Genomic DNA, 14,265 nt, shown 5'->3' with positions numbered 1-14,265 from the left:
CTTTAGGTCTTCTTCTGAGGGAACACTAAAGAGTAGCTAGGTAGAGCTACTAGTTTTACATATATTCTATGTGATGATTCCTAACATTCAGCAAAGCAAGTCTGCCACTTATTTTCAAACCTTATGAGAAACAGAAGAGATGCCATTATATTATTTCTATTATCAAGATGATACATTTTAAATTATAAATATGGTTTAGTAAAGAGTGATACTGTATACTAAAATAACCTTTTTTTTTTTGTTGTTGGATTCACTTTTCCGGTAGTAGTTAAGGCAAAGAGCTGATTCTCTACAGAGCTGAAGGAATATGTTCAGTGGGGTAGACACCATGTCCATATCTGGCCATATTAAATATCAGATGCCTAGTGTAGATATCTAAGGGACAGATAGATGGATAGTTTTAGAGTTCCTAACACAGCTCTAGTCAGCAAAATCTGACATAATGTCCCTCTTTGTTCAATCTTTTTATAGCTACCTTTATGTCTTTGTTTCTTAATGTATATATGGAAGGATTCAAGATAGGGGTAATAAGAAAGTCAACAATGAAGAGGTATTTATCAACTGTTGATGTGGGGAAAGGCCATACATAGAGAAACATGCATGGAGTGAAAAAAAGAACCACCACAGTGATATGAGCTGACAAAGTGACAAATGCCTTGGACAAGTCTCCTGAAGAACGTTTCCAGACAGTGACCAAAATGAAGATGTAGGAGAGGATTAGTAGAAAGAAGGTACCCATAGTCATGAAACCACTGTTGGCAGCAACAATAAACTCAAATTTGGCTCCATCTGTGCATGCAAGTTTTATGATCCTGGGAAAGTCACAATAAAAGCTGTCTACTTTGTTAGGACCACAAAAGGGCAAGTTTATAATGAAAGCAAATTGAGACATAGCATGGATCACCCCAGCTACCCAGCCAGTGATTACAAATGAAATGCATATTTTAGGGTTCATGATGTTCGAGTAGTGAAGAGGCTTGCAGATTGCTGTGTACCTGTCAAATGCCATGGCTATGAGTAACACCATCTCCACTCCTCCCATAATATGAATGAAGCATATTTGTGTCATACAACTTTTGAAAGAGATTATCTTGTATTTATTTGGAAGGTCTGTAATCATCTTGGGGACTGTGGTAGAGGAAAGGCCAACATCAATGAGTGACAGGTTGGCTAATAAGAAGTACATAGGAGAATGTAAGTGAGAATCCAAAATTACCAAAAACAAAATGAAGAGATTTCCCAGGATGATTCCTAAATAGAGCAAGGAGAATATCAACATGAGAAAAAGTGCAATTTCCCAAGAAGTAGAGAATCCTAACAACACAAACTCAGAAACCACAGAATCATTTGGTCTATCCATTGACTTGGGCAGAAGAGCTCTTTCTCAAATCACCTGAGAATAGGGAAAGAAAAATCACAGTCAGTAGTACAAAGGCAGACTTCCAGTTTTTTTTTGCTAGTGTTTCCTGTGGGTTCCACTTTCCTGAGTGTGAAATAATTTAATTGGATAAAGAAAAAAAAAAACCTAGAAATATTTTGACCATCAGGAGAATTTTTACATAAAGAGAGAAAAATGAATATTTCAGATGGGGATAATTATGGTTGCATTCCTTCTTATCCCATTATTAAGATAATTATTTTGTTTCACCTCTCAAGAATTGCTAAACATTTTCATTGACTACTGACCTTGGTATTCTCTCAGCTGAATAGTCTTAGCCATTTCTGTCACCTTGATATTAATGCTCTCATACTAACTTGTAGTCCTACTTATCTGAATTTCTTGTTCACTGGTCAAATGGAGATCTTTCATCCAAAATTGTTTATGTAATTGTATTTCACCTTGCTTCACCCAGTATGTGGTTGTTGTTTGTTTTTATTTGTATGTGTGTGTGTGTGATTTACCTGGGAAGTAAGAGGCTCAGATTGAGATTATTCATAATGTTCTATTCAATACATTACTATAATTGTGCTTGCACTAGCCTATATTTCAAATAAAATATTAGATATAATAGAATAAACACCAGTAAGTGTTTAAAAAATAAAGTTGTTATTAATAACATTTATTGATTCCTTCATGCAAGGCACTGTAATAAGCACATGATCTTTTTTTTACCTATATAAAATTCCATATGATAAGCACTATTTGATTAGATTCAAAGGTACCGCAATGCATACCCTAAACCTTGGCACTGTGCTCTCAAAGGCCAGACTCTTCAAGTATACCCTAGATATTTCCCAAGGATCCATCAATGAACTTTCAAGTTTATATTTTCCTTGATTTATTAGTATAGTGAACTGTGTTAAAAAAAAAAAAACAACTCTGGATTTTTTGTCCCCTTGTTATTATTCCTTTTTTTCTCAACTATTCATTGGCAAGCGTATTCTCACACTTCATTAGCTAATACTGGTACCCACAGATTTCTTATTTATAGAAAGGAACTCTGTGTTCTCAACATATCATATAATAATCACTTTTCAATGATTATTTACCCTAATCTCCCTGTGAGGTTTAGTACTGTTTATTATGTGACTTTTGTGACTCCACCCTCTGCTCTTGATTCTTGCCTCACTAAAGCTATTCACCTTTTCACTCTTTGTCAATAAAAATTCAGTTTTTCAGTTAATGGACTACAATCTCTCAGTTTTAGGAGAGAGTAGCCCTATTCCAGCTTGAGAGCATGTTATATGGTTTTTCTAAACCAGATATTGTAATCACATTTTCCTCGGCCATGGATTATTGTAAAGAGGAGCATGTAGTCTGGAACTTTTCAACAACATGTAAACCAATAAAAACTATCTTTCACAATAAAAGAAAAGGATTTTCCCACCCCATTTTTTCCCTTCACGTGATGCTAATTTTATGCCTGAGAGTGAAGCAATCATGCAACTCGAAAGCCCATATACAAAAGAAATAACAAAAAGTTAGGGAGGAATCAGGAACCCAAAATGCATGTTGAATCACTTAATCAAAGCCCATAATGGTCTTTATTCTTGTGCCTTCTAGTATCTACATGGTCACATCAGCGTCAGTAGCTTTACCACTGGTCTCCAGAGTAGTCTATTTAAGCTCTATGGAGCATATACAAACGGAAGTCCACCTGCACCTTCAAGTTAACACATGGAAATTTGAACTCATATTACATCCACTCCAATGCCTTTATAAATATTATTACTACTCCCTCAGGTCCCCACTATAGACACCTGTGTGGTACTCTTGTTTGTACTTCACTTTCCATCTCTAGTTGTATAGTTTTTACCATCAAATATTTCTCAATTCACTTCCCTTTTCTTCATTTTTATTGTTTTTTTGTGTTGTTGTTCTAGACTTCATATTTTCCTACCTTGTCTGATGATTTCTCTGATCCATGCTTCCCTGCATCCAACTAATTTATAGTCTGATTACAGATGTTTATCTAAAGTCACATAAAATCAAAGGGCTTTCCCACTTAAAGACTCTGGCCTATCAAGAGAAAATTCTTGAAATCCCACAGCATATCACAAAATATCTGAGAGGAGATGAGCAATATTTGATTTTAGAAGATATTTATATAGAAAATTTAGGGTATGAATATATCAAAATATTACTGAATAAACCTCAAAAATGATTTCTGATAAAAACTTTTTAGTGAAATCGTTTAAACAGATATATTGAATTTAACAAAAACCTATGAAGTATAAGAAAGATCTCATTTGTAAATTAAACAAATGTACTATGTATGCATTCTATTGAAAAAAACAAATTTTTCTGAGATATCTGAAACAGACAAAATGGAGATTAAACCGTGCTAATGGAGAAAACCATGCTAAAAGCTTCAGGCTATAAAAATATAAATTGTCACTGAACTAATCTGTAAAATAATTACAGTGCTCATTAAAAGTTCAGTGGAGTTATTTTACAACATTAAAAAGTGATCCAAAAGTTCATTTAAAAGCTCAGGTTTTGAAAATATAGCAAAATGGCACTTGGGGGAGAAAAGAAATGTTTTCTAAAGATATTTAAATATATCATAAATATATGCTAATTAACCTCAATAATTTGACTAAATTTGAAAACATAAATGTAACAAAGCACAGTTAAGAATTAGATACAAATTAAGGAATTTAGTATATGGTAAAAGGCATTGCTATTATATAGAAAAGTAAAGAGTTACTTAACACATTCAGAGTATTCAATAGTTGTTAAACATGTAGCCCAACACTGGAAACCTCAAATTTTATAATACATCTTGCATATTTATAGCAAAGTAAGTTTGGGATAGTTAAAAACCTTAAATCTGATAGTAAAACTATAAAATTCTAATATAATATTTCTGAATTAGTTTTTAAAGCAAGGTGGAAGAGGTCTTTGTCCTATCCAGATTTAGAAATTAGATTCGGTTTTACATTTTATTCTCTACAGAATGAAACAACCCCCATTGCTGTGAGATGGAGGAAGCAATGCTTCTCATGCTCAGCTGAAGGGCATGTGAAGAGGTGCAATCATTCCAGAGGACGATTGAGTAACAGATGCAAAAAATCTCAACTGTATCACCAAGTCCAACTGGAATTATTTTGAAAGGAAATAAAATGAACAATGTGTATTAATGTTAGTTTACTTATCATCTTTTTATAGGAACAGATTGGAACAATACTAAGTGTTTGAGTAAAGAATGGATTAAATGGCTATACTTAAACAAACCTTTGAAGGATATTTTATGTTCATGGCACAAAATAGTATTAACTATGAGAATAGGACCATACGATATAAAACAACATGAGTGAAAGTCATTCACATAAGGAAATAAGGTGAATTAACAAAGGAGAAGGGCAACAAAAAGAGAAATAAATTGTGGCGAGTCAAAAAGGAAGTGATAATTGTGGAGACAGATGCTGAAGAATTTAAGAGAGTTCTCCCCTACCTGCAGAGGCTCACATTTCTCTTTCAGTAGCTTCAAAGGATTGAGAAACACAAGTAGATTGACTCCTTTTTATATTCATCATTATTGTTAAAGACATATAATATTTAAACCGTTCCTACCATGGTTATTAGTGACTAATATCTCTTCCATTATTGGCTTTTTATAGAAATTAGGTCTGTCATGAACATTGGCTTTTCCCAAGGGCCAAGTATCAGGAGATGTAGAACAGAGTAATCGGGAGATTGAACAATTGGTCTTATAAGTAGTGACTATGTGGTTCTGACAATATTTTTTTCTAATTTGAGATTATAGCTGTTCATTAAATTATTGATACCATTATTATAATTGATTATATCTGTTCAGTATCGATATCATATTAAAGACCAAATACAATAGCATGCTTTTAATCACTAATCCCAATTAGAATTTTGAGAAGTAATGAGCTGGTATTTGAAAAATATGGGAATTTGAAGATAGTGTGAATATAAACTCAAAAATTTCACTTGGAGTTTTCATACCTAAAATTATTCTGTAGAACTCTAGAGACAAAATTTGTTTTAGTAGAAGGCAACATGTAACTGGTATTTTCACAGTCTTCACAAACCACTTAATAACAGCTCATCCTATCTAGGGCTTCACTGTAGGATCACTTTTGATTTCTATCTGTAGAGCTGCTGCTTGGGATCCTTTTTGTCTAGAAATAATGCAGTTCCCATCTAAAGGAAAGAGAAGCTATTTATTTAAGGTGAATCTATTTTCTGGAGATATCAGCTCCAGGTTTTTAGTCCTGTTTTGGCTAAAATGGCAAACAAAGTTTTTTTATGTCATGTGTATATTGGCTAATTTTCATAGAGCTAGACAAATAGTGGATTAGAAAGTGATGAGAATATAATGTCTGAGAATAATAAGATTATAGTGTGTAGTTGCTCAGTTGTGTCTGACTCTTTGTGACCCCATGGACTATAGCCTACCAAGCTCCTCTGTTCATGGAATTTTCTAGGCAAGAATACTGGAGTCAGTTGCCATTTCCTTCTCCAATAAGATTATAACCAGAGATCAAATTGCCAACATACACTGTACCAGAGTAATAATATAGTACAGTGTATGAAGTGTGAATTGTGTGGAAGAGGAAAAATCAAGACAAGAAAGCAGTGAAGAAACAACTAAGTGAATTGAGGATCTTTTCTTTACAAACTTGAATCCATAAATATTTACTGTTCCCAGTGAGGCAAAATTATAGAGTGGGAAGGCAATAGGTACAGGGTTTAAAAATTAAGAATACAGTCTCTATCGACTATTTGTTTTCCTCCTCATTTTAGGAGTATGGACTATAGGGAAAGGTGAGGCAAAAAATAAGAATGTGTAATTACATGATTTATTATTTAAACTGACGGCAAAAGTCAGGAATATTGATCAGTTTTATATGGCTACTAGTTTAGAAGCATGAATATTCTTACATGGATATTATTATTAAATTAAAAAATATTTTTAATATTTTGGGTCATCAAAAAGCAAGATAGTTCCAGAAAAACATCTACTGCTGCTTCATTGACTACACTAAAGCCTTTGACTGTGTGGATCACAGTAAACTGTGGAAATTTTTTAAGAGATGGGAATATCAGACCATCTTACCTGCCTCCTGAGAAACTTGTATGCAGGTCAAGAAGCAACTGTTAGAACTAGGCATGAAACAACGGCCTGGTTCAAAATTGGGAAAGGAGTGTGTAAAGGCTATATATTGTCACCCTGCTTATTCAACTTATATGCAGAGTACATCATGTGAAATGCTGGGCTGGATGAAGCACAAGCGGGAATCAAGATTGCCAGGAGAAATATCAACTTCAGACATGCAGAAAGTGAAGAGGAACTGAAGAGCCTCTTGATGAAGGTAAAAGAGGAGCGTGATAAACCTGGCTTAAAGCTCAACATTCAAAAAACAAAGATTTTGGCATCTGATCACATCACTTCATGGCAAATAGATAGGGAAAAAGTGGAAAGACTGACAGATTTTATTTTTTTGGCTCCACAATCACTGTATATAGTGAGTGCAGCTATGAAATTAAAAGATGCTTGCTCCTTGGAAGAAAATCTATGTCAAACCTAGACAGTGTGTTAAAGAGCAGAGACATCTCTTTGCTAACAAAGGTTTGTTTAGTCAAAGCTACGGTTTTTCCAGTAGTCATGTACAGATGGGAGAGTTGGACCATAAAGAAGGCTGAGAGCCAAAGAATTGATGCTTTTGAACTGTGGTGTTGGAGAAGACCTGAGAATCCTTTGGACAGCAAGGAGATCAAACCAGTCAATCCTAAAGGAAAACACCCCTTGGAAGGACTGATACTGAAGCTGAAGCTCCAATATTTTGACCATTTTATGCAAAGACCCGACTCATTTGAAAAGACCCAACTCATTTGAAAAGACCCTGTTGCTGGGAAATATTGAGGGGCACTAGGTGAGGGGAGTGACAGAGGATGAGATGGTCGAAACCCATCACTGACTCAATGGGTGAGTTTGAGCAAACCATGGGTGATAGTGAAAGCCAGGGATGTCTGGCTTGCTGCAGTCCATGGGGTCACAAAGAGTTGGACACAACTTAGAAACTGAACAACAAGACTATTCTATACTTGAGAGGCCTATAGAAAGGATATGTAACTTTTAAACAAAAAATTATCTATGAAGAGTAAGTTTACTTCACATAGTCACAGCAAGCAGAGGGAAAACCCAGAAAAGCAGAGGAAAGAGTCTTTTCTCCTTTATAGTCTTGCCATCTTCCTCTAGCATGCTCTGTCTTCAGAGCACAAAATAGAGACAGATGGGAAAAACAGAAATGTGGTTTGCAGAGTCCCATGAATAGGAAGCACAGTTGAGAGACTATAACAAATAAGACAGTAAATGTTTTAATTGCGGGTTCATTTTTTTTAGTAGTACAGGACCATCAAGATATTTCTGCTTTAGTAGCTAGCTTCTCTGAGGAACTTTCTTATTTTGTGTAAATTTAAAAATTTTGCATAATATCCACTTGCAACATTTTTGCTGTAATGATGTGCCCATTTTCTATTTTTGTATTTTTTATGGGTGCCTTTTCCCTTTTTCTTGATTGGTCTTTGGCCTCTTTGAATAACCAATATTGCTTTTGTTGATCTGTTGATTTTTAATATTTTAAAAGTTTATTAATGCTTATTATTATTTTTCCCTTCTACTATTCATAGTTTACTTTTGTTGACATGGATACTTGTACCATTGATGCATCTACACATCTTTCATTAATATTTTTAAAAAATATGTGCTGACTGTTTTTAATAGCCAGGACATGGAAACAACCTAGATGTCCATCAGCAGATGAATGGATAAGAAAGCTGTGGTACATATACACAATGGAGTATTACTCAGCCGTTAAAAAGAATTCATTTGAATCAGTTCTGATGAGATGGATGAAACTGGAGCCGATTATACAGAGTGAAGTAAGCCAGAAAGAAAAACACCAATACAGTATACTAACTCATATATATGGAATTTGGAAAGATGGCAATGATGACCCTGTATCCAAGACAGCAAAAAAGACACAGATGTGTATAATGGACTTTTGGACTCAGAGGGAGAGGGAGAGGGTGGGATGATTTGGGAGAATGGCATTGTAACATGTATACTATCATGTAAGAATCGAATCGCCAGTCTATGTCCGACGCAGGACACAGCATGCTTGGGGCTGGTGCACGGTGATGACCCAGAGGGATGTTATGGGGAGGGAGGTGGGAGGGGGGTTCACGTTTGGGAACGCATGTACACCCATGGTGGATTCATGTCAATGTATGGCAAAACCAATACAGTATTGTAAAGTAAAATAAAGTAAAAATAAAAATTTTAAAAAATTAAAAAAAAATATGTGCAGATATATAAAGTCTCTGCAAGCATCTTATAGCTGCATTCCATATGTTCTTATGTAGGTATTGTATAATTTTTTCTATTAAATTCAAAAATATTTAAATTTCTATTTTTATTTTTTTGTGAAATATGGATAACTTAGAATCAAATTATATTAAATTGATCATGAATTAAATGAAATTTATATGCTTTGTAACTAGATGGAGGGTAGGACCTCATTTTGTAAGTCTGCTAGAACTAATTATATAATCTAGAGAGGACTCAATCAGGATGCAGTGTTATTATATTCTTTCATAGAGAGATATGAAAGGAAGTTGCATGCAGGCTTCAAATCACTTATGAATCAATGGTGGCCTCTAAAATTAAAAATTTATATCAATGAGCACAACTAAGATAATTTTATTTAAGAAGTATCCAGGCAGCCATTATAAGATCCAATATGTGTCTGTAGACAGATGAAGTTTCCATGATCATCTGGTTTGGACTAATGTAAATTTTTCAATTATCTCTTGATATAGTATGCACTTCTTCTAAAATGTATTTTCTTATATTTAGAAAATTAATAACTATAATTATTTGTAATCTTTCTTAGGTCAGTTGTATTGTCATCATGGGTGCTTTGATTATTGGCACAGAGATAAAGATTGATGTCAGGATTAAGTTTATTGTTGTTAATATAGGGATCTGACCCAATAAATCCTTTTTTCTTCTGTTCACAGGAATAAAGTAACAATGAATATACTGTAAAGATTTGTTAATATAATTTTATTCAACCAATGACAAATATCATCCAGGGTTATGAAACATGCACTACTACACAGGCCAACTCATTTTAAAAGTTTACAAGATGGAAACATAGCTAGTACATTCCTACTTACAGTAACACCAAACTGCATGGCTTTTCCTTCTGTATATATTTTACTATTTGAATATGATATATGTGTCTAGGTACATATGTACTTTTTGAGGGGGTATCAGGTGAACCCTTCCCTAGAAATCGAAACCGATTAGGTATACAGCCCAGAACTACAAGGACTTTCTGAAATCTGCAGTGAATGAATGAGCAGTTGTATTTTTTTTTTAATGCCAAAGAGAAAGGTTTTCCTTTATTTTTCCCTTAACTTTGCATTATACAAGATTTAAAGTGTAGCAGACAAAATAAATAACTCAGGATGAACAATGCATATTTGAACAATGGTACAATGCTAAATAGGACATTACCCACAGCATTCAAGTATTCTTCTGGAGTACATCCTTTTCCTGGTTGGAGCATTGGCTTTGCTCAACTTGTGGCTTCCATTATTGACTCCAAGGCAACTGTTCCAGGTGTTTCTTAATCCCAGCCACTGGGACAGAGGAAAGAATCCTGAGCTAATATCAATATCTTTTAAGTGATAGCTTGAAGGCACACACATCATTTCTCATATCCTGTTGCCAGAATTTAGTCATGTAGCCACAACTATCTATGGACATTAGGAAATCTCTGTAGCTGGGTGGTCATGTATCCAGCTATAATTTGAGAGGTGTTCTGTTAGTAATAGGAAGAATAGGCACTTGACCACTGGGAAAAGTTAGGAGACAGTCATTGATATATAGTTTATTCACATGTTTAGCTTTACAAAACAATATAAATTGTTTTTCAGAGAGGTTAAATCAATTTACACCCACACACAAGGCAAAAAATTTCCATGAATACACATTCTCAACAATAACTGCTGTTGTTTGATGTCCTTTTTATAAACCTGTTTCACAGATATAAAATACCATTTCATCATGATCTTGTTACATATTCCAGATTACTTATGAGACAGTTTTCAGTGAAATAAATACCCGTTCATGTCTTTTGCCCATTTTCTGCCCTTTTGGGATGTTTACCTTTTTTATTCACTTATAGGAGGTATTCTGATTTCTGTAAAATATTATTGTTTTTTGTTGATGGTTCACTTTGACCTCATCACTCTGAATTTCTTTTGCTTTGAAGCAACAAATTCTTAATATTTCTTCAATATAAGTTAAAATAAGTAAATAAAATAATTTATTAATATAAGAAAAGATAATTTTTCAATCCAGTGAAAATCCATTTGTTTGTGTATTTAAGAAAAAATTTTCAAGGGAACTTCATTTTTAAATCAACATTTGACACTTGAAAACTTGAATTACAGGGATTATATTGTGCAATACAAGTATTGTAGCTTGATTTATTTATATTTTGTTTTCCAAGTAGAGACAGACCACTCAAATATCTTCCTTAACCTTTATAAGCTGATTTAGATTTAGGAGGAGTAAATCAAATATTTCTAGAAATGAGAATAATGATAATTAAACCAAACTGATTTATTAAGTATACATAAGTTAGGTAAAATGCTTAGCATAGTCTTGGGAATATAGGTAGTATTTAATAAATAGTAGATTAATTTTTTCAGAGAAGGCAATGGCAACCAACTCCAATACTCTTGCCTGGAAAATCCCATGGGCAGAGGAGTCTGGTAGGGTGCAGTCCATGGGGTCGCTAAGAGTTGGACATGACTGAGTGACTTCACTTTCACTTTTCACTTTCATGATTGGAGAAGGAAATGGCAACCCAGTGTCGTTGCCTGGAGAATCCCAGGGAAGGGGGAGCCTGGTGGGCTGCCATCTATGGGGTTGCACAGAGTCGGACACAACTGAAGCGACTTAGCAGCAGCAGCAGCAGATTTATTTTTTATAGTTCTTGTTATCATCATTATTACCATCTAGTAATTTTGTATCATATACAAAAGAATATATAGGCAAATTTTTATTCTCTTCAAGTGATAAGAATATAAGTACTAGAAATTTGAATTTGTATTCTTAATGGAATAAATAGAAATCATATATCTGAGACTGCTTATAGCTTATAGATATGAACATATTTTCAGTTCAGTTAACAGGTCAAAATATGTCTAAATTGGGGAGCACACAGTGGAATTGCTGACTATATGAAAGATCTAAAAATTACACCTTGAATCCATATACTAACTTATCAGTCTCTTTATGGCATTCTTAATCTCTTTATTTCTCAGTGTATAAATGGCTGGATTCAAGAGAGGTGTGATTACTGTGTAAAATACAGCAAGAAACTTGTCCACCCAAGTGATGCTAGGTGGCCACAGATAGATGAAGATGCAGGGTCCAAAGAACAGCACCACCACTGTGATGTGGGAAGTACAGGTAGAGAGTGCCTTTGATGCCCCATGCTTGGAGCTAAGACGGACAGTCACCAGGATGTAGGTGTAAGAGATCAGCAAGAGAATGAAGCAAGTTGTAGCCAAGACTGCACTGTCAGCATTTATCAACAGTCTCAGAGTATGAGTATCCATGCAGGCTAGTTTAATCACTTCGGGAATATCACAGAAAAAGCTGTCCACTATTCTGGGTCCACAGAAGGGAAGATCTAAAATCATAGCTAGTTGACTTGTGGCGTGGACAAAGCCAATGATCCATGATGTCAATACTAGCCAGATGCACTTCTGTCTGTTCATGATGCTGGAGTAATGGAGTGGCTTGCAGATGGCTACATAACGGTCATAGGCCATTGACACAAGCAGTACCATCTCACCTCCTGCAAATACATGCACACAGAGGATTTGGCTCATGCAACCCTCAAAGGAAATGGTTTTATTATCGTTTAGGAAGTCTGTGACCAGTTTAGGAGTGGTCACTGAGGAAAGGCAGAAGTCAACAAATGAGAGATTGGCTAAGAGGAAGTACATTGGAGAATGGAGATGAGAGTCAGTGATGATTAAAAACACAATGAAAAGGTTTCCCAGGACGGTCATCAGGTAGAGTGCAGAAAATGGCAGTAAGAGGAATTTCTGGAGCTCCTTTGAATCACAGAGTCCATGAAAAATGAACTCAGATACCACAGACTGATTTGCTCCTTCCATTTAGCGCATTTCTAATGTGACCAGAAGAGCTGAACTAAGAACATCTAGAATGGAAAGCAGAATTTATGTTTGGGTGCTAGAAAGCAGATAAAGTGCACTCACGTGAAAATTGAAACCTTAACAGTGTACTAAATTCCAAAATGAAAATAAAGTTTTTCGAATTTATGGTGGTCACAATCACCTAGCTCCAGAGCTAATTAAATGTAGAAGGGCAGGTCAAAAACTTTACCTGTCAAAGGTATAGTCCTTATGGTTATGCAAAATTAATATTCGGATACAAGTGCCAGTATGGCACATTACTATGTATTTCATAAACAGTTTTTCCAAGACTTTAACCTGCATTTTTTTGCAGGGAAAATGAATGTGTAATATATATTTGGAAGTTCTTTATTTTTTTAGGCTCTGTTCAGGGTAGTAATCTAATACTACATTTCTCACACAAAACTTGCTTCTCAGAAACAAAACTATTTCTAAGTAGATGTGTATGAACAGACTGAATTGAACCAGTCTTAAAACTGTGAGAAAGAATAGTTTATCAAGTTGCTTGAGAGAAGAGGTTCATGTTACAAAGAAACCCCAGATGCTGGTTGCACTTTTCTAGTGCTAATATTTATTTCCACACATTTTGAATCTCCCCATGATAGGATATATTCATAAAATTATATATTTCTGAGCCTGAGTAACTCCAATTATTAGCATATATTGACTACTCCTTGGCCCTCACTTGAAGCAAATTTCTTCTTTGAGAGTAGCCTAAATAATAAAATACTGAAAGCTATGTTTACTCCTGACTCCCCTTAGAAGACAACACATACATTTTAATATCACTTGTACCAAAGTGTTCACTTATATAAATTGGTCTCTGTCAAAATATACGTATATGAGTTTTTCTGTATTATGTAAGCCAAACAGCAAGATCTTCTTTCCTTCCTTCCTTCGGTCAGTCAGTTCAGTCTCTTAGTCGTGTCCGACTCTTTGCAACCCCATGGACTGCAGTATGCCAGGCCTCCCTCTCCATCACCAACTCCCAGAGTTTACTCAAACTCCTGTCCATTGAGTCGGTGATGCCATCCAACCATCTCATCTTCTGTCATCCCCTTTTCCTCCCACCTTCAATCTTTCCCAGTATCAAGGTCTTTTCAAATGAGTTAGCTCTTCGAATCAGGTGGCCCAAGTATTGGAGTTTCAGCTTCAACATCAGTCCTTCCAGTGAACACCCAGGACTGATCACCTTTAGGATGAACTGGTTGGATCTCCTTGCAGTCCAAGGGACTCTCAAATAACCTAACTCTACACCTAAAGCAACTAGAAAAGGAAGAATTGGAGAACCCCAGAGTTAGTAGAAGGAAAGAAATCTTAAAAATTAGGGCAGAAACAAATGCAAAAGAAACAAAAGAGACCATAGCAAAAATCAACAAAGCCAAAAGCTGGTTCTTTGAAAGGATAAATAAAATTGACAAACCATTAGCCAGACTCATCAAGAAGCAAAGAGAGAAAAATCAAATCAATAAAATTAGAAATGAAAATGGAGAGATCACAACAGACACAGAAATACAAAGGATCATAAGAGACTACTATCAGCA

The 14,265-nt window shown here is 35.0% G+C and overlaps 2 protein-coding genes across 2 annotated transcripts; both read right to left on the bottom strand.

The window, feature by feature from the left end:
- Nucleotides 1-424: 424 nt before the first annotated feature.
- LOC138444136 (olfactory receptor 4F21-like) lies at nucleotides 425-1,360 on the bottom strand. The gene has a single exon (XM_069597465.1). It carries the CDS (start codon nucleotides 1,358-1,360, stop codon nucleotides 425-427), a length of 936 nt encoding a protein of 311 aa, XP_069453566.1.
- A 10,410-nt stretch (nucleotides 1,361-11,770) lies between these two features.
- Nucleotides 11,771-12,682, bottom strand: LOC138444135 (olfactory receptor 4K15-like). The gene has a single exon (XM_069597464.1). The coding sequence runs from the start codon at nucleotides 12,680-12,682 to the stop codon at nucleotides 11,771-11,773; it is 912 nt and encodes a 303-aa protein (XP_069453565.1).
- Between the last annotated feature and the right edge of the window lie 1,583 nt (nucleotides 12,683-14,265).

The sequence above is a fragment of the Ovis canadensis genome, chromosome 7 (assembly GCF_042477335.2).
Source record: "Ovis canadensis isolate MfBH-ARS-UI-01 breed Bighorn chromosome 7, ARS-UI_OviCan_v2, whole genome shotgun sequence".
NCBI classification, from domain to species: Eukaryota; Metazoa; Chordata; class Mammalia; order Artiodactyla; family Bovidae; genus Ovis; species Ovis canadensis.
This window is presented reverse-complemented; position numbering and strand designations above follow the sequence as displayed.